Source organism: Zosterops lateralis, assembly GCF_965231275.1.
Source record: "Zosterops lateralis genome assembly, chromosome: 1".
Lineage (NCBI taxonomy): Eukaryota > Metazoa > Chordata > Aves > Passeriformes > Zosteropidae > Zosterops > Zosterops lateralis.
The window spans coordinates 143,165,618-143,185,398 of NC_139762.1; the positions used below are offsets into that span (position 1 = coordinate 143,165,618).

The 19,781-nt window shown below is 38.7% G+C and overlaps 1 protein-coding gene across 2 annotated transcripts; it reads left to right on the forward strand.

Annotated features, from left to right (window-relative positions):
• Positions 1-710: 710 nt before the first annotated feature.
• On the forward strand, positions 711-19,480 carry EBAG9 (estrogen receptor binding site associated antigen 9). 2 transcript variants are annotated; one of them, XM_083881086.1, is made up of 7 exons: positions 711-846; positions 7,562-7,659; positions 11,017-11,095; positions 11,336-11,494; positions 13,413-13,520; positions 14,563-14,654; positions 18,474-19,480. In XM_083881086.1, exons 2-7 carry the CDS (start codon positions 7,577-7,579, stop codon positions 18,592-18,594), a joined length of 642 nt encoding a protein of 213 aa, XP_083737212.1. In that variant the 5' UTR covers positions 711-846; positions 7,562-7,576; the 3' UTR covers positions 18,595-19,480. The 2 variants fall into 2 exon arrangements, with proteins under 2 accessions (XP_083737212.1, XP_083737211.1); XM_083881085.1 differs by lacking the exon at positions 711-846 and adding an exon at positions 6,499-6,622.
• Positions 19,481-19,781: the final 301 nt, after the last annotated feature.

The following is a 19,781-nucleotide window of genomic DNA, read 5'->3' on the forward strand; positions in this document are numbered from 1 at the left end:
GGAGTTGTGGAAATGCAGTCATGGTGGCTCTTAGGACAGGGGAAAAGGGAAATGAAGGAGCTGTATCTGATAGCAGTGCCTCCTCACGAGACCCACCGTCCTGTCATCCATCTCCTTACGGCCTAACACACACGGCAGCTGAGTAAACCCAGGGGCCGAACAGAAAGTCTTGAGGGGAAGATAAAGAGCACATAAAGAAGTGAGTGCTGCAGCTCGGAGTTGAGTTGAAAGAAGTGCTGTATTAGTGCTGCTCTAGAACTGACTGGATTTCCATGGGAGAAAGAGACAATTACCCCTCCTTTACCTCACACAGAGCTCTGGAATGCCTCACATTAACCTTACCATCACTTAACCAGCCATCAAAATAGCCAAGCAGCTGGTGAACAAACTGGGGCTGCATCTCTCAGAAGCGACTTCAGCAATATTTACTTCCTAGCAACACCCGAATTTACAGCCCAGCACCCACAGAGGAACACATTTACTGCCAGGCGTGCAGCAACCCGAGGCGGTTAAAGTCCAACGCCGCTTTCTCCCATTTCCCTGAGGGGCAAAGAGGCGGCCGAGACCCGCCCGGCCACTGCGGGCGGGGGAGGAGGGGGAGGAGGGCGGGAAGAAGGCGGGCGGGAGGAAAGCGGGAAGAAGGCGGGAGGAAGGCGGGCGGATCAGAGGTGCCGGAAGGGGCGGGCGCGTCTCCCGGGTGACGGGCTCGAGATGGCGGCGCTCGGGGCGGCGGAGGAGCGGCGCGGGCCCGGCTCTGGATGAGGGGCTGCCGGAGGCTGCGGGAGCGGCCGCCTCGGCCCCTGGAGCCCCGCGACCCCCGGCGAGGCCTCCCCCGGCCCGGGGCAGGTGAGCGGGGAGGGGCCGTTCCTGCGCCGCTTCCCCCGTGCCGGGCGGGCAGGGCCCGGCCTCGGCGCCTCCCCCCGGGCAGAGTCGCCCGCGGGGCCAGGCCGGGGGATATCGTGGGCCGCGAAGGACTAAAGTGGCGGAGCGGTGCATAAGGCAGCGTTTGGGGACTGAGGGGCTTGGCACCCCCTGGGCAAGGGCGAGGGCACACGTTCTGTCAGTGTGGGACGGCATTACTTGTGTTTACCTACTGTGTACGCCGACGGGCAAATTTGATAACACATAGTGTGAAAATTTCTTAGCACGCTTTTAAATACTTGAGGATCTCTAACACCTCACAGGAAAATTAAGTGCTACTTTCTGGCTTCCGTGCTGTCTCTAATAATGTCCAAGGCTTGGCTTGGCTGGAATGGTAGGGAACTGCTTTTTGGTCATGAATTCACAGTGTAAGTGCCTGAATTGCACGTTTAATGAAAAATGGCATAGCTTGCTGCTTTATAGCTCTGGGGAAATACTCAGAGAAATTTTTAGGCCATCTTGTAGTGTCATTGTTTGTAAATAGCTGCTTTTCGTCAAGACAGGCATTGCAAGATGATTTTGTAGCAGTGACAATGTGTGTGTTAATTTGTTGTCTCTGGCACTCCGTGTAGTTACAGGAAACTTAGGTCCAGGATGGCAAATAAGGACTGGAATGGAACTGGAGTCTCTTAAACTCTGGTTCTGTGTCTGAGAACTTCGGTTTTGTGAAGTGAGTTATGTGAATTAGTACATTATGTAGAAGGCTAGTTGCAAAGGTGAAGTTGTAGTGTAGTGCCACAAGGCTGTATTATTTCAAGCTGTGTTCTGTATGCTGATTTTCACAAGACAGTGGATATATAGGTAAGGAATTGTCAAAGAATAACTGATCATTCAGTGCACAAACTTTCTTTTTTAACTAATATTGCCTGGAAGAGAAAAATTCATTTTAATTCAGAACAGAAAGCTTTGGGAGTTCACATATAGTGAGGCTGTAGCTGTATTCAGTTTCTTGGAGAGGAAGGAGTGAGATGTAGTGGTATTACTATAGGAGTTTTATGGCTCTGGGAGTAAAATGTTTGAAAAAGAGTTGAAACTCTGTATGTTGCACATCAAGGTATTTGGTGTCTAGAAGTAACTCAGGCATTGCCAGCAGTCACCAATTTTTACTGCCTTTAGTTAGAGAGACAGACATTCTGCCTTGATGTTCTGGTTCAGTATCTTCTGCAGTTTTTGATAGTATCTCCTTGTGGATTTGAGTGCCTTGGATGACTTTGCTCTGCCCATGATTCATGTGAGTGAACTGTCTTCTGTCCCTGCTACTTCAACTGCCTCGTTAGGGTATTTGCACTGGAAATTGGAACATCAGTGTTGAAACCACAGTACCTTTACAAACATCCCACAATCACCTACAGTGAGACAGAGGAGATGCCTCCTCATCTTCCCTTTTGATTCTGCTGCTCTCCCTAGTGCCATAATAGTATGGCTTTAAGGTTCAGTCATGCTGCCACTTAATATATCTGTTTATCAAACTCAGTAGTCAAGACAGGATTTTGTCCCTCCACTCACAAGTGTTCCAATATTATGTTTCTTGTAAAGTGATGAAAAAACCAAGAAACTAAACAAATCCACCAGGAAGAGGGCAATGGAACCTTGGAGTCATGGTTGCTGTGTTTGAAATGCAGGAAGTGCTGGTTTTATCTTTCAGTAACTGACTGAAAGCTGTTCTTGAATCCTTGTCTTTTTTAAAATACAAAATGTCTTTATACATCTTGCAACATACATGATTTGGAGGAGGGTTTGTGTGCTTGAAAACAGTTTTTTTATCTCTCTTTTTTATCTCTATCTACTAATCTTAATAAAATTCCATCTCCCTGTAAACCTAATTCTGATCTTTGGTGCTGCCATTCTACTTATGTAGAACTTCATACAAGATCAACTTTTAAGAAATTCTATCCTTACCACTGAAACTCTGCTAGGCTTTTATCAGCTGTTCTAGTGATGACACAGAAGCACTACTGAACCAGTTTGGATTTTTGGTGCTGACAAATGTAAACACTGAAGGCCATGTTAGTCTTTTGTACGAGGAAATGAACTTCTTCCTTTGCTTTAGGAGGGTGAAGCTTTTTTTGTGTCCCCTTATGTAAATTGGAGGGGAGTATTTCAGTTTCAGATGGGTTATTTTAGACATCGTTGTCTGGTTATCTGGCTGTGTTTAATATGGGCTACAATCACTGATTCCAAGGTGTGTTCATGTTTACATTCCAGAGTTACAGGTAAGCAGATATGAAAGGAAGCTGATGTGACAGTAAAAGATGAGTTCATTAGGAAAAAACAAGTTTCTAAAATAATTTTAGTGCCCCCAAATGACTTTATTTTAGAATTGACTCTGTCTGTAGAAATCCTGTTGAAGTGACACCTGTGTGTACAGTTAGACATGAAAGAGGAAGTGTTTCTCCAGGTGCCACTGTGCTTATCATGCAGTGATAAACAGTGAGAGTCTTATTGCACCATACTTGACTAACCAGTCCACTGAGCACAGACTCTGCTGGCTGCTCTCAGTGAAGTCAGAGGTGCCAGCAGTTCCATGAGGCCACTGTTGCAAGCTCTAAGCCAAGTAAAAATGTTCATTAAAATTCTGAACTTTCTCTCCCTTCATTCTATTCCCTTTATGGGCCCCTAAAATGTTTGAGTTTCCTCATTTTTCTGACTTGGCTCTGAAGTGTTTAACATCTCATGACTGTTGTGTTTTAGTCCTTTCTGTGCTCATGTTCCATGTGGACACTTGTGACTTTTTACCAAGGCAGTATGAGATGCAGTATGAGTCAAACTCCAGCCACATTTGGTGTCTGTTATACAATTGTTGAGTTGACCACGAGTATTAAATTCAATAGGATTCATGTCTTGATTTATTTACTTGTTTATGTCTGTTGTAATGGAAGTTCATTTGACCCTAAGTCTCATAAATGTAACAAAGCTATTCCAGTAGTGGGAGAAGGAGATCTATCCAGTTTTATAAATGGGAAGCTGAGGCATGAGGTGTGGTATGCAGAAGGGTGTATCAGGTTGGCAGACAACTCTTACCAGATTTTCTGAATTTTAGTCCAGTGTTTTGCATTTGCCTCTATCTGTTAACAAGTGTTTCAAGATTCTTGATGTAGCACTGCTGCTTTATACTATGTCTCTGTCATCTTGTGTTATAATTGACTGCTGATACAGTTGTAGTTCCTTTTGGGATTGTTTATCAGGGAAAGGCTTAAGAAAAGAAAGACAGAATGTTGTGGCCTGCCATTTAGCATTACACTGTTCAGTATTTTTTCCCAGGAGAAAGAGAAGATATATGGCTGTGCTGCTTTCCAGTGTCTGAGAGAGACGGACAAGAAAAGGATGAGCACCTTGTTTCACTTAACGAGTTTAGTAAAATGGCATGAATTAAGTTTGCAGTGAACTGAGGAAAATTAGGGTTCTGTGTGCATCTGTATTTGTACCATTACTTCCAAATATAAAATGGTTTATCTTGAGAAATTTAATTAACATAAAAAAACTCCCAAGCACAAAAGAACCCATTCTCAAAAGGCATCAAACAAAACTGAAAACGTTTAGCAAACCTTTAACTTTTCAGGTAGTGCTGTTCTTAGAGCAACAATGCACATATTGCACATATTTCAAGTGCTGTTTAGGACAAAGGGGAAAATGCTTGACTTGTCTTTACCTTGAGACAATAATTGGTTCAAGATTATGTTTTAAATTAATTTATGAAAAATAATATTAATTGAATTAATACATATATACTGCTTCATGTAATAAATAGCAGTATAAAAACAAGGTACATTGAGGGAAGTTCTTTTTAAAGGTAAATGATTGCTAACACTGCTGTGGCTGGCCGAAAGCATATTGGTGGCAAAACTCAAGTTGTGCATCTGACAGTTCATCATGTACAGAGCTTTACTGGGAAGACTGCAGTCAGTGCTCAGAAAAGAGGTGGGCAAAACAGTGCTTACTGTCTTAAATCATAGAGTCACTAAGGCTGGAAAAGACCTCCAAGATCATAAAGTCCAGCCTTTGAAGGACTTAGTTCTAGCTCAGCTGAAATGAAATACATCTCTGTCACAAATATGTTAAATGGCCATATGTCTCATTGTAACTCTGAAGTCTCTGCCTGCCACATGGAAAGTGGAGAGGTGCAGGTTATCTGATTGTCATGGGGAGCAATGATAGCTATTGAACTCTGCCCACTGGTGATACTGGAAGTGTAGTCACTCTTATATGGGAATGACCTGGGAAATGGATTAACTTTTGGTGATTAGTTCTTGTCATCAGTGGACTTGTGAAGTCCACTGACTCTGCAAGCCAGAGTTGTTTAACTTTATGTTGAGAACTCAATACAGTATACAATTTGATATATGAAAAAAATGGAGATGAGTAGAAAACTGGGCTCAGTTATATGTACACATATAAATATATATATTGGTAGCTGACACAGTTGAACATTATTCTGGTTTTAGTTTCACACTTAGTAATCTTCCTAGTTCCTTGACTTGAGGCATAAACAATATTGAGTCTGCAAAGATTTTTGGTGGCTTTCTAAAACCACCTTCTCAGTAAATAGTTAGCAGGTTTTTTTAAATTTAGGGTCTCTATGTACTTTCCAGTGTAGCAGTTAGATACCCTGAACAAGAGAAAAGAGCTTTTCTCTTGATAATATTGTGTCCTGTTCTACTCCTTCCCTCCTGCCCCCCAAGCTGATAAAAGAGTGAATTCTGGTAGAGTGGAGTGAGCTTCTAAACAAGCTTCCTTTCAGAAAAGATGTACCATTGTAATTATTTCAGCAGGTCACATACTCTTCATGCCTCAAATCCCAGACACATAACTTCTAACTGCCTCTCCTAAAAATAACATTTTCTTTCACCAATTCAGTGTTAATTTGCAATAATTTCTACCTTTAGGATAGAGAGCTTTCTATCTTCTTACTGTTCACTCTTCTTTCACTAACTTCCATTATTTCCTAATCATTCAAATTCTTGACTGGTGCATTCTTCTGTCATCTAGATTCTGTCAATGTTGCTCATTCTGAAAGGTAAGGAAGTGCTTGAGCATAATGTGAAATGATGGTGCAGTCTTTTAAACTAAAGGCTGAATATGTTGGACAATGTGCTTGCTTCTTTGTGGGAACTGAATGCTTTCTAGTTCTGTTAGATGAAGAGCCAGTCCAACTATGTATAAAGTTCTCTACATTTTCAAGTCTCCCATGAAATGAAATAAGATAACACAAATGTTGAGGTAGAGGTGATACATGTCCTGTGAAGCCTTTCTCCTGAGCTACAGGTCAGTAGTGCAGTCTGTAAATTGGTGGTTACTACTGACTTAAGCTTTCCATTTTGCGGTAAAAGGCCCTGTTGGTTAAATAGCATCTTTTCAGTAGCAGAAAGTCCTGTTCTGGACAATATATAAAGTAATATTTCCAGTACTATATTACTACAGTGTTTAATAGTAGTTACGTTATCTAGCAAATGAGCACCAATAAAAATACCTCTATGCTCCGTGAAGCTCACAAATCCCATTATGTACCTTTTTAATAAAATCCTCAGGACAGTATTGGAGCAGCCTACCTAATGATCCACCTTCCTGACTCTTCCTAACTTAAAGCCTGGAATATAGAAAGTGATTTAAATGCCATAGCATATTTGAAATCAAGCTGTCCTTCCATGGAATACTCATGGCCTGAGGAAAATGTCACAGGGCTGCCTTCTCTTCTCACCAGGAGGTATGTTAAACTTGCAACAGAAAATGTTGTTACAAGTGTAGATGTATATAATGAAAAGCTATTTGTGAAACCTAACCTCTTATTCTTTACTCTGAAATGTTCACCTGTAGAAGAGAAAAGGGATTCTTGAATTCCAGCAGATTTTTCTGAGTCAGTCTGTAGCTATTTGAGGTGGTGTGTTGGAATGATGTAATATGATGGGTATAAATTCTCTAGATTATCAAATTGTCACTGAAAAAATAGCTACAAACAGGAGTAGCTTCAGCCAAAAATGTATTTTTTCTTTTCTGTGTTTGCTATCATGATCCAGTCAGGCATAGAGATATCAATAGCTCTGTGGGTTAGCTGGTGCAGTAGTTCACACAGGATGAACACTCGTTCTTCCATAATGATTTTTCAGTGAGACTAGTTCTAAAATAAGCAATGTGTGTTCTCATCATACATTTCCATCAAAATGGGAGGTAAATTTAAACAGCTAATTTTGGTGTTTCACTAAATGACTAAATCTATCATTTCTAAAATCTATGTATGCAAGACATGCTCAAACAAACAAGAGCTTCTCTCTGATGACTATTCTACTTTGCACTGCCAGTGCTCAATGTCTCTGGTAGTGTCTGAAACAGATCAGCTGCACAGGCACTGCAAATGATTGCCTGCACTTCCCTTTTAAGAGTGTCTTTAACTGTGACTTTATCTGTAATTTTGTGCTGTTTCTTTAAAGGCCAGATATATATTAGATACTTGTATTATTGACATCAGTGAAATATCCTGATAGTAGGCAAGTGGCGTCTTTGCTCCAGGTACCTGCTCTCTTTTCTTGCATTAATACAGTTTCACATTCACAGTTTCAGCTTCTAGCTTATTAGCAACTAAGGTAATTGGCTTTAAGTACTGTATAAAGATGTATAATCCTCTGCATCTAACTTTTTTCTTTTCCAGGGAGGGTTTCTTACCATGGCCATAACACAGTTTCGACTTTTTAAAGTCTGTACTTGCCTGGCAGCTGTGCTTTCTTTCATGAAAAGGTTAATATGCAGGTAAACAAGTCTTATTTAATTTGGTTGCTTTTTCTTTTTCAATTTTTCAATTACAGGTTCTTGCACTTCTGCTCTTCCCCTGGTACCCAGCCACCACTTTTACCAGTTCTGATTTTACTAATTGCAAAACAATCAACACAGATGAAAATTAAATCAAATTAATTCTTTAATATATGTATTTGTTCAGAGTTCCAAAAGTCTGTGTAGTGTATTTGTGAGTGTGTTTTGTTGTATGGTAGCTGAATGAGGTTAACAGGGTTTTAAAATGACTTTTAAAACTATTCCATGTCAAACTTGAAGAAAAGCTGTCCTGCACATTTTGGAAAAGTACTTAGCAAGTGATACTTTGTGTTTTAAGAGATTCAGTTAATGGGAGCATCCACTCTGTCATCAGTCAGCAGGCTGTCATTACAAATGTAAGCAATTCTCATCTTGTTTGTCAGAAACAGTTGCCTGAGACTTCACATTCTTCTGCCTATTGAAGATTCTTTCAGAAGTTTGGAGGGCAGTGATTGAAGTTCAAAGTAGCACTTTTTAATTTTTAATGATGAAGAATGATTTATTTTTTACACTCTTTTAAGTTGTGTGTGGTATTCTTTTGAGTTGCAGACTCATGAATGCTGCAGTGTAGTACTTAGAAGCAGTCTAAAAACCCTCAAGAGTTAATGTGGAGTAGTGGAGTTTAATAATACAGTAGTAGAGTACCTGAGGCAATTCTTGGCACTGTGCTGTCATATGAACTACTGTGCTTTGTGCCACTCTTGCAGCATGTTGTTTACACAAACAAACACCAATCTAGAGAAATGTATTCTCTTTTTGTGTATGATGGCAACTGCTTTCCCAGTGAGGATTAAAGCAGATGCAGAATATGTGGTAGACACAAAATAACTGTTTATTTCCTTTTCACCTTTACTTATTCCAAGAATAAGAGGAAGCTATTGACTTGTTGGTAAATTCACAACAGATCTAGTGAAGCATCTAGTGCAGCATAAAGATACATTTTAATGCTGCATGCAGTTATATAGATGTCAACCTTAGTTCTGTGATAGGAATTCCTAATTAAGTTAAGAATACTTGCTGTTCAAGTTCTGAAAGAAGTCAAAACACTGAGCTCATCTTAACTTCTGTATTATGTGGGTGCTTCATTTCTCTAAATGTAAAGATAATTTATAAGATAATTGTTTTCTAAGTGTAGTGACAGGATTTTCATCCTTTTTTCTAACTTCTGAATGAACTATAATCTTGAACAGATGAGAAACTGCTTCAGAGTGCAAAAAGTAGAAAACTCTTTCTTTGTTGAATAACAATTAGTTGAAGAAATGAAAATTTAAAGTCTTTCACATAAGCAAGTCACCAGATCACAGTAATTCAGACCACTAACTACAGGTATTTCTTCTGTTCCCTGTCAGCTGGAAAGTGTAGTTTGATAAATTTTGTTTTCCTGTAATGCACTCCTCTATATAACTGTATATAATAATAACCTATTAACTAGCAAATGTGATTTAACTAAGTGTGCATTTTAATTTAATGGATATGAGCTAGTACTTACTTAGACTACATAGTTTACATTAGGTTTTCATTTGAACAAGTGCCTGTAGAGATTGTGCAACTTTCTAGGCAGCATAGAGCTTACATACAGTACTAATCCTTTCTTTAGTTAAATCTTTTCTTGATAAACAACAGAATGCCTGAATCCAGTTTTCAGGAAATAAAACATGTAAATATAAAAAGAGATGAAACTTCCTTCCATTTAAAATCTCTCATTATCTCCAACTGAAAAATCTGGATGCTGCTTATTTAGTAAGGAGAAACAAATGCAGTAATTCCTGAGGCACCTGGCCTTCAGAGCAGTGATGAGTATCTAATGATGGCTGTGGAGCAGCTGTTCTGTGACCATCTTGTTCCCTTCCTAGAAGTGGAGATCTGTGGCCTTCCTCGGTGCTGCTCTGTGTTCCAGTGTTGTGACAAAAGCTCTTTCCTCCTACCTTCAACCTTCTTACTGTAACCATTTTGGCTTGATTAATGTTTCTTACAGGCCACAGTCTTCTAGATCATACAGAGAAAGTCAGTGCAGAACCGATGGCTTGTAATAGTATTAAATGTAAATAGTATTAAGGATATGTATGTTGTAGAGGTCTGAAGGAGGAAGTTTCCTAGCTTGGGTTTCCTTTAGAAATGTCAAGTAAATCTTGTCAGTCAGAAGTCTCTAATGTGTTTGGGGGAACATGTTTTCACCTTCCTTTACTCCTCACCTCTGTTGCTTTTTAACATAAAGGAACAGTTTATAAAGGGAGTAGAATTAATTATAATAAAACTTGAATTTTTTTTTGATAGCACCTGGCCTTTCCTAAAGAAGAATATTTGGTCTAGAGTAGAAAAAATAAATCTAGTCACTTATCAGCATACAATAGAGGTGATATTACAAGCAATTCAGTTAGTTGATAGTATGTTCTCTAATACTAAAACTAACACATAGAAACTAGAAATTGGAGTTTCCCAGTTTATTCTCATCAGAAATAGATAAAGAAAAAATATTAAATTTTTAATTTAATCTACATAAGGTTAATTACTTGACTGCTTTGCTAAGGGGCATATATTCTTTGGCTAAAACATAAGCATGAGCCTGAATTGCATTCTGTTGTGTTGTAAGGTGTTAAAATACAGCGTATGTCAGCTAAGAATATTTCAGTTATTATTCTGATCTTTGAACGTTGTCATGAAGTAAATATCTAGGTGGTTTATTTGCAATGCATTAGTGTTGTTTTCAATTAAAATTATATATAATATAAATTCAGTTGCTGAAATGCATTGAAACAGTATTCTTTAAGTAGAAGCATGAATTGAATTAAAGCTATTGACTTGCATAATCTTGCACTACCTCTGTTTAGATTTTGAACAGCTTTAGAGGGGCTTTCAAATCAGGCAGCTCAAAAAGGTATTTGTTAGACACAGCTTAAAATTTAAGACAAATAGAAAAATTTCTCATTTTACAGTAGAAATGGTTCTTTAGCAAATGTAGATCACGAGTGCTTGCTTCATAAGCACTGACAATCTAAAACATATGACTGAATTATGCAGATCAGTTAGTCCATTTTCATATTTCTCCTCTATTTCACTGCAATTAGAAAAGTAAATTGCCCTTTGATATTCATGTGAATGCAGCTTTCGATTCATGATGAAATTCCTTTGCTTAGCAAACTTTTACTGACGGTAGTTAATACAAAAGCAATTGAAGCACTAAATGTTTTAGCCATGACTATTTTCAGTAGTGCTGTTCTCAGACTTCCTTTTTTGTTTTTTTTTAAACTTAGTGCTCATGTTTTCAGAGCTTGGAGGAATCCTACATTTTTTTTTCAGGTCTGGAAGAGGGCGAAAATTAAGTGGAGACCAAATAACTTTGCCAACCACAGTGGATTATTCATCTGTTCCTAAGCAGGTAATTGTTAAAGTTAGGATTAAGTCACCTAACAATTGTTAATTGTTAGGTGACTTAATCCCTTAACAGGGTGATTATACAAGACCTACCAAATTGGATTGGTATATATCCAAGAAAGATATAATACTATTATATATGTGATATAGTGTTAAGTATATATCTTAGCAAGATATAAAAAGACAATATTAACTTGTAGATAACTGCAGATAATATTAACTTGTACCATATTCTTATATTCAGCCTGAAGTAGAAGACTGGTCTTCATGGGATGAAGATGCACCTACAAGTGTGAAGATTGAAGGTGGCAATGGTAATGTGGCTGCTCAGCAAAATTCTGTGGAACAAAATGAACCTGATTATTTCAAAGATATGACACCAACTATAAGAAAAACTCAAAAAGTAAGTATTACAATTTCAACTATACTTATGGAGGGTTTTCCTTGCTTTAAAATAAAAGCAAGTAAATTGGTAAGTTACAGAAGGTGCTGTTGGTAAATAAGAATAAATCCTGGTGCATCATGTTCAGTGTTAAGATCTTTGAGATCTTAACAAGTGTGATGCTATCACATGTTTACATCTTTAGTCTTCATGTTATTGGAAACTTATGAATAGTTTCATACTCTGAAAGTTAGAGGAATGTGAGAACCTTCTAGTCACTTGTCACATATCCTTATTTGAACAAAGACATTCAATGTCTTGCTCTACTGAGGTCTGAGGGAGCAGCCCTGCTGTTTGAGAAAACAATAGTTATTTGTTTCACTAAGTTATATTGGTGAGGCTGGAATTAGGGAACTGGTATTTCAAAGTAGCTCGTTCTTCAGATATCAATTTTCACTATGGAGACAAGATGGGAGGACGTCTCTACAGGACCATCAAGGTTATAAATAAATGCTGATTAAAATCTAGTGATTGCAGGTTTCTATGTGTAAATCTTTCAGCTGGGTACTCACAGGTCTTTGAGCAAATTGAGAAAGCCTCACAAGTACTGGAATAGGTTACCAGAGAAGTTGTGCAGCCTCCATCTCTAGAAGGTTTTAAAGCTCAAGTGGATAAGCCCTAAGTACTTTGACCAGGCATAGAGTGACAGTGGTTTGAGGAGGAGGTTGGATTACAAACCTCCTGAGGCCCCTTCCAAGCTGAATCTTCCTGTGGTCCTATGAACTGGAGGTGATGCTGGTATCAGCTTTCTGTAACATTCAGGATCTGCAGGATCCTGTGGACTGAATCATTCTAAGGATTTTGATCTCTCAAAATCTGAGGAGTAGAAGAGGACTAGGGAGAGGTAGATTTCTCTTTTGTATCTACTGACAGTTTTTGCCTAATAGAATGAGCTTCAGGTTCAGAACAAAACTGGGGAAGAGTCTGTGCTGTTTTGAGTACTTGTACACTGTGTTTAGCTTAAAGGTATCTCTAGGGATGACTGCAGGCACTGTAAAGAACATCCCTGTTAACTTGGCCAAGTTAAAACCATTCAGTATGAATTTGTGTTTATTTCCACTGAATATCTCAATATAAACCCTGACATTTGAAGTACAGTCTACTCATGTTGTCACTCATCTATACTCAAGTATTTGGAAGTAGAACCTCAGTCAAATGACAGTCTGTCATTGCTCAGTAAGATTGTCAAGTCCTGTTTTCCTTTCTGGATTGGTACCAACATACAGACAGTGGAACTGTGGATCTGCCTCGTTGGGAAGCAGCAGAGGCTCAAAGCAGGCTGAACAAAGTCTATGAGTTAAGGTCAAGTGAGAGGGATGGGTGATCTTGGCAAGTGTTTTGGGAAAAGCACTGTTTTTCAGCCAAACCAGTACAGAGCTTTACTAGTTGATGTTGACAGAGAATTTGCACCTATTGAAACTGCACAGATATATTGTTGGAGTAGTTGAGAGAGCTCACATAACAGTGCAGTGCAACTGTGCAGACAGCACTGTCCTCAAAAGTAGTACCTTAAGTGACCTGTCACAGAAGCAGGATTTCTCCAAGCAATGTATCACATAATTGGTAGCTTTTATGAGTACTGGGAGATGTGGCTATTTGATCTGTCATTCTTTGTGCCCATTCTCTGTCTTCATACAGTCCCAAGTTTCTATGTGACTAAAGAAAAAGCTGGTTGGGGAGATGAGGAGGAGGTCTTGTCTTTTGCATTTAACATCTTTCTCTTACAAGTTCATTTGGCTGTGCAGCTTTCAGAACCTGACCAGGTTTAAGACACAGTAAACTGAACCTTTATGGGACACAAAGTTATATAACCACCAAGGAATCTGTGCAGTGCTTTGAGCTACCAATTTTTTTTCTTCCTTTTTTTGAATATTTTCAGATAGTTATTAAAAAACGAGAGCCTTTAAATTTTGGGATTCCAGAGGGAAACACAGGATTCTCTAGCAGATTAGCAGCTACACAAGATATTCCTTTTATTCACCAATCTGTAAGTATGCTCTAAGTATTGTTCTTGTATTTGTCACTTAAATTATGTTCTGTAGGGGAAGGAATAGTCTGCCTAAGGTGTGCATTGTGGGGAGTAAGTGGAATAGTTGGGGAATAATGTAAATTGTTTTAAAATTGAGTGAAGAATGAAGTAGTCCAATATGTTCCGCTGAGAAACTTGACAGATCACTTGATAAAAAGGTAAGAAGCTTCCATATGCTCCACATGCTTGAAAATCTGCTAAAGCAATGAACTATAAATTGTGGATGTTACACAGTAAATTACTAACAAAAGAGTAGAAGGCTTTTTTGAAAGCCTCTGAATTACCTTTGCTTTATTATCTTGGACCCATTTTTAACCTTCTGCTTTTCCCTTCCTTTCTGTAGGGATTGTAATGTAACAGTCTCTTAATTTTTGCTCCTTAGCCTTTGAAAAAATTGTACAGTTGCCTAACAGCCTGTCCAGTTAGCAGGAGATGCTCTCCCTCCCCTGCCCTTTGCCCTTTTTAACAGAGCTTCTCCTTTGATTAACATTGTGCACAAAAGGCTACGGGCAGGAAGCAGTACAGAATGGTCATACCACCTCCTTGCACGGTCCTTTATGAAAATAGTTCAGGAAAGGACTTGCAGTGAGTAAAAGTGTCACTCAGCTGATACTGGACATAAAAACGTGGATGTACATGTTGGTTCGTCCGTGCAACCTCCAGATATCTTTTACACTATCTACTCATATAATCTGCTCAATTTATTTTCCTTTTGCTAAAAATACCCTCCACTACTTCCTTCCTGCCTTTGTCCAAAAAGCCCTTTGACAACTGAAAAAGCTCAGTATTATAGCAGAGGAAAAAAAAACATGGACAATAAGATGAGAAACACTGTCATACCTCACATATTTGTGTGAGTCTGAAGCGTTCAGGTTAAAAACAAATAGGTTAAAAATAAATGTTAAGGAAACTTTGCTGTCATCCAGGAGCCACTCTGGCAGTCACACACCAGTATTTTATCTGATTTTTCTGTGTGCTTATAACTTCTCTTTTGTTTCAGCCTGAACTGGGAGACCTGGATACTTGGCAAGAAAATACAAATGCCTGGGAAGAAGAGGAAGATGCTGCTTGGCAGGCAGAAGAAGTTCTTAGGTAACTGAAATTAATATAACACTATGTAAAGGTTTTACATAGTGTTATATTGATGTGAAAGAATCACATTTGTTTATTTGACACCTTTCTGTTAAGTGCCAAGAAAGAGGCAAATTATTTTTATGCATCTAATCTCTGTGTAACTGGTACTCACCAGAAGACATTTTGGATCTAATTAATTTAGTAGATGAGATAGTAGGGGAAATCTGAAAATCACTGCAACAACACAACACTACATCAACACGTGTATGTAAGCGCTAAAAACCCCACCCCAACAATGCCCCACCAATCCCAACCATTTATTATGTTCAGATTACATTACTTGGTTAAGTATAATACCACTTGATGTCCTTATAAAAAGTATCATAAACATGTGCTTAAGGTAAAAATAGTTCAGGGTAGAAGGTGAAGTGATAAGTATATGCTTGGAATCCCTGAAGAATTTAGGCCTTTCTAACTTAAATAAACTAGCTGATAAGGCTGAATATAAAATCAAGGTCTTGAGCAAAGTTAGTGTGAATACTTCAGCTGTTCAGTTTGTCCTCTTTTTTTTTCTTTCTTTTAAGGGGTATGGAGTATAAAGAGATGCAGATTTTAAGTTAATCATATACAATGATTTGACCTGGTAGTGACTTACAGTTGTATCAAACTTTATTGCTTGCTACATCATCAGGTAACCAGCCTCAGATAGCTTTAGCTTCTTGTTGTAATTCTATTCACTAAATCACATGTAAATGGCTTCCATGGTCCACTAGTGATAATATTAAAAAAAGACATGATATATTCAAAAATCATTCTAAGGAAGATAGATATTGGGGAAAAAAAAAAAGAAAAAAGGATTCTGATCAAGTATTTATTTAAAAGTTTTGAAAAAATTACTTTTTCAGTCTGTGGAATCAGGCAAGAGGGAAGTTACCATTTCAATTTCAATGTGCTGATCAGAATTAGAATTGATTCAGTTTATTATCTCTGTCAGTCTTGCTGTGCAGCAGCTTAACATGTGAGAATAGGATTGTAATGCAAATATTTTTGTGAACTTTATCTGATATCTGTGTATACATTCTGGTCAATACCTTGCTTTTCAGGTTGTGTACTGAAGTATAAGCTTTGTGATATGAATGATGTGCTTTTAGGCTGTTTTTGTTCCACAGATAGTACTTTTATCTATAAAGAATATCAGTAGACTCAGTAAGATCTTTAATAGCTAGAGTACAGGCTGCCAAGACTTAAATGAAGGACAATGGGAATATTTTTTTTTTTTTAACTGAGAAATGAAGCAGCTACTTTTGCTTGCTGCAGAGGCTACATTGTATTTACTTAACCCTTGCCATGTTCCATTGCAGATAATGTTAGGACTATCAAAAGTAGTACTCAAACTTTCTGAAGCAAGGGTTTGTTGTATATGAATTAGCTACTAAAAATTATCTGGTGTATGTATATGCCAATTTATTCTTGGAGTGTAAAATTTGTGCAGTGAATATTTCCAGGATGGTCAAAGCATTCTTTGCCAGCTGTCAGGTTCATGCTCTAGAAGGAAGAGAGATCTCTTACATAGTAATAGCAAGGGGGTTTCACAAGAGCTTTCATTTTTGCAAGTGTCATGTTATTGGTTGAACCTGCCCTAAAGATTTCAGCCTATCATCTTTACTGTTGAAAGGGTTCAGCTCAAATGGTTATTTCTCATAGGATTTCTTTTTGGCCTCACTAAAAAGTATCAAACTGCAGTTGTTATAGAAGGGATGTGTGTCTAAATATTTCCAGTAGATAAACATGATCAGAACTTCAGCTGTCTATGGTTTACCACTTGTCCAGCTATGGCTGGCTCCCTCAGTACAGCTGGTGATTATGTAAGCTGTATCCCAGCTGGGTGAAGTAAACCTTTGTTTTATTCATGACACAGAAACAATGTTTATCTGTAAACAAGTAAAGTTCTGGCTGATTTTTAGCAAGATTGATAGAAAATACCTTCTGAGTTTAGTTTCACTTGCAGTAGACATCACTGGTGTCTTTAACATCTGACATTTAATATAAAACTTAAGTATAGTACTGGACAGGCCTGGCTCTGTTTTCAATAGAGTGTAGTAAGGAAATGCTATGGAGTCTCTTCTTAATGCTAGAATTGCATCTGCATCTTGGTCTGCAAAATGATCTGAAGATCCTGTGGCCACTCTGGTGACTTAATGCATGAGTGTGAACACTTGAAAGAAGCCTGTAAAATATTTCAGACTGCCAAATAGAGGACAGAGTCCTCCTGATGTTCCAGAGTGTTAATGCTGACTATACTCCAGTGGTGGTTTTTGAGAATGAAATCAGTGCAGAAGAACTAAGGGTCTACCTTAGCCTGCTGTGTCTGGTACCTGTTGGTGCTCAGTAAGACTAGAATAATTTTTGTGTAGTAATGGAGTGGTGATCAGTCTTGCAGAATTAGCATGTCCTGCTAATTAGCAGTGGATCATGCTGTGGCCTTTCTGGTGAATTTCGTATAAGCATAACAGTTGAAATGAGCACATATAGTAAATCAAATGCTTTGTGGAATTAAGGCGTGCAGAGACACAGTGCTGAAGAGCCTGAGAAGTTCCTGTAGTCTCTTTTTCCCCATTTCCCTGCAGGTTGTGGGCTGGGATGCACTGAAGTTTTCCAGTCAGTGATTAATTGGTGTAGTAGATGATAAACTGCATTTTCAGTTAACTTGAGTTAGTTGAAATTTAGTTTCTTCTGCAAATTTTAGATACCTATCTCCAACTTCATTATATTACCAACGAAGTGTTTTATCCCAGTGGAAGCAGTTAAGCTCACACATTTTTAGTTGATAGCAGCTATTTGTTTGTATTTTTGCTGGGCTGTTGCTGTGTCTGAAGCGAGGCGAAGTCTCTCTCTGGGCATACCTGAGTGCAGTTCCCAGCCGGCAGAGGGCGCGGAACAGCTGCTGTGCGCGGGAGCTCCGTGTCCTGCGGGTCATCCCGGGGAAAGGAAGAGGAGCTGCTGCCATCCCTCCCTTCAGAACTGTACATGAACAGCAGCATTAACACCATGTGGCTTTTGGGAACTTTACTGTCTCCATACATTGGCTGGCATGCATAGCACTTCTTCCCTTCTGCATCAGTTCAGATATGTGGGAAATAGAAAAATCTGCCACTGTAATGTGGCAAATATTATTACTCTGCGTATTGCTAGACTGAAGCTCTGTCAGCTATCAGGTAGAATGTACAATAATGGGTGATAATCTCAAAAAACCCCCCAAACCAGCAAAAACTCAAAACTTTTAAGCTGCTGCTGAAAGCATGAGATAATTTTTTAGTTTTTGCTCTAGGCCTTACAATTGTCCTATTCTCTCACTGATTCACTTACTCCGAATCTTTGAGAAGCTAGTAGCTTTTAAATTGCAGAATAATTGAACAAATATTACTGCCTAAATCTAGATTGGATTGGGTTGGATATTATGAAAATGTTCTTCACCTAGAGGGTGATCACTGGAATAGTTTCACTGGGGAAGTGGTCACAGCATCAACTTGCCAGAACTGTTTGAAAAACACCTTCAGGCATATGGAGTGATTTATGGGGATGGTACTGTGCAGGCCAGGAGTTGAACTTTGATGATCCTTGTGGGTTCCAGCTCAGAATATTCTGCAATTCTAGATTAATCTAAAAAAAAATTACTTCAGCACAGTAAAAGAATGACTGTTCTGAACCTAATGACAATAGACTAAAATTCTGTTTTTATTAGTTATAATAACCTATGTATTGACAGAAACTTAAGGTATGACCATGCTAAAAATTGAGTGTGTGTCATGTAGCAATTAATGTTTTTTTTAATTACAGACAACAGAAGATAGCAGAAAGAGAAAAAAGAGCAGCAGAACAACAGCGAAAGAAGCTGGAGAAAGAGGCACAAAGGCTAATGAAAAAGGAACAAAACAAAATTGGTGTAAAACTGTCGTAACAGAAACCATGCAGCAATGGCAGTGCCAGGGAAGAAAGAATTTCAGCTCCACAACATATGTATTGGTATTGATTTAACTATTTATAGGACTTCAACACACTGCTTGGTTTCAATGCATTCTTCAGGTCATCTTGGAAGCCAGGATTTTCCCAAAATATCTTGAACTACTGGTATGTAGTTCTTAAAGGAGAAAAGCCCCACAGAAAATCATGCCTTGATGGAATGTTTCCTGCAATAGTTCTTTTCCAGCACTCTTCTTTGCAGCAAAATGATGATTGACAAGGATGTTGATTGAAAAACACTCTTAATGAACAGCTCAAGCCTAGAGAAAAGAATGTAAATATTGAGTGGTGGGAAATCTACCTGTATTGTCTGTGCTTACCTGAAACATGTAATTAAACAGTTTTAAAGAACTCTTTGCTTCCTGCCTGATAAAAAAGTCCGCTTTTGCTCTTTTATCAAAGTATTTGTAAATACTTGAAAGTTTTCTATGAGAGATCATATTGACCTGTGTAGAAGAAAATAACTTACTTATGGATGACCTGCAGCTCAAAATGTGCTCCTGGTGGGTTATGCAGCTGAACACTGAAAGTGAGTTTCTTGTTACTCTGCCACTTGCGGCTTCCTGTGCTCCCATTTACATGTGACACTGCAATGACTACCAGCAGTGGCATCACTGCACAGGGGTGATGCACCTCTCCTACAAAGGCTTACGTGAATGTAAGGGAGCATTTTAATCACTTACTTGTATTGGTGAATTTGTATTTCTAGCAGAAATTCTTATACTTCCTATAGATAGAATCCTCACACCTTATAGTTGTTGCATAGTTAGTGTAATTGAGAAAAAAATTGTGTCTTCCTGCTAATAAAGCTAGTGTAAAAATTCTCAGTTCAGTTACAAGCACTTTTCAAAATCCATTTTTTGCACACTTGCTGTATGTGTTTACTCTGGAATTCCCCTGGTGAAGTGTGGATGGTAAATGTGCAGTAGAAGGCAACAGTGCTTTAATGAAGTTCAGTGTCTGCTGGAAAGAGGTGGATGGGAGGAGGGGGGAGTCTGTGTGCTTCCTATATCCAGTCCAGTGCTTCAGTCAATGCTTTTTCCAGGCTCTGTTGTGTGGGTGCTGTTATCCCTGCTTCATGGGTTGTATGGATTTCTTACCTTACGACAGATGAGTGATGTCAGC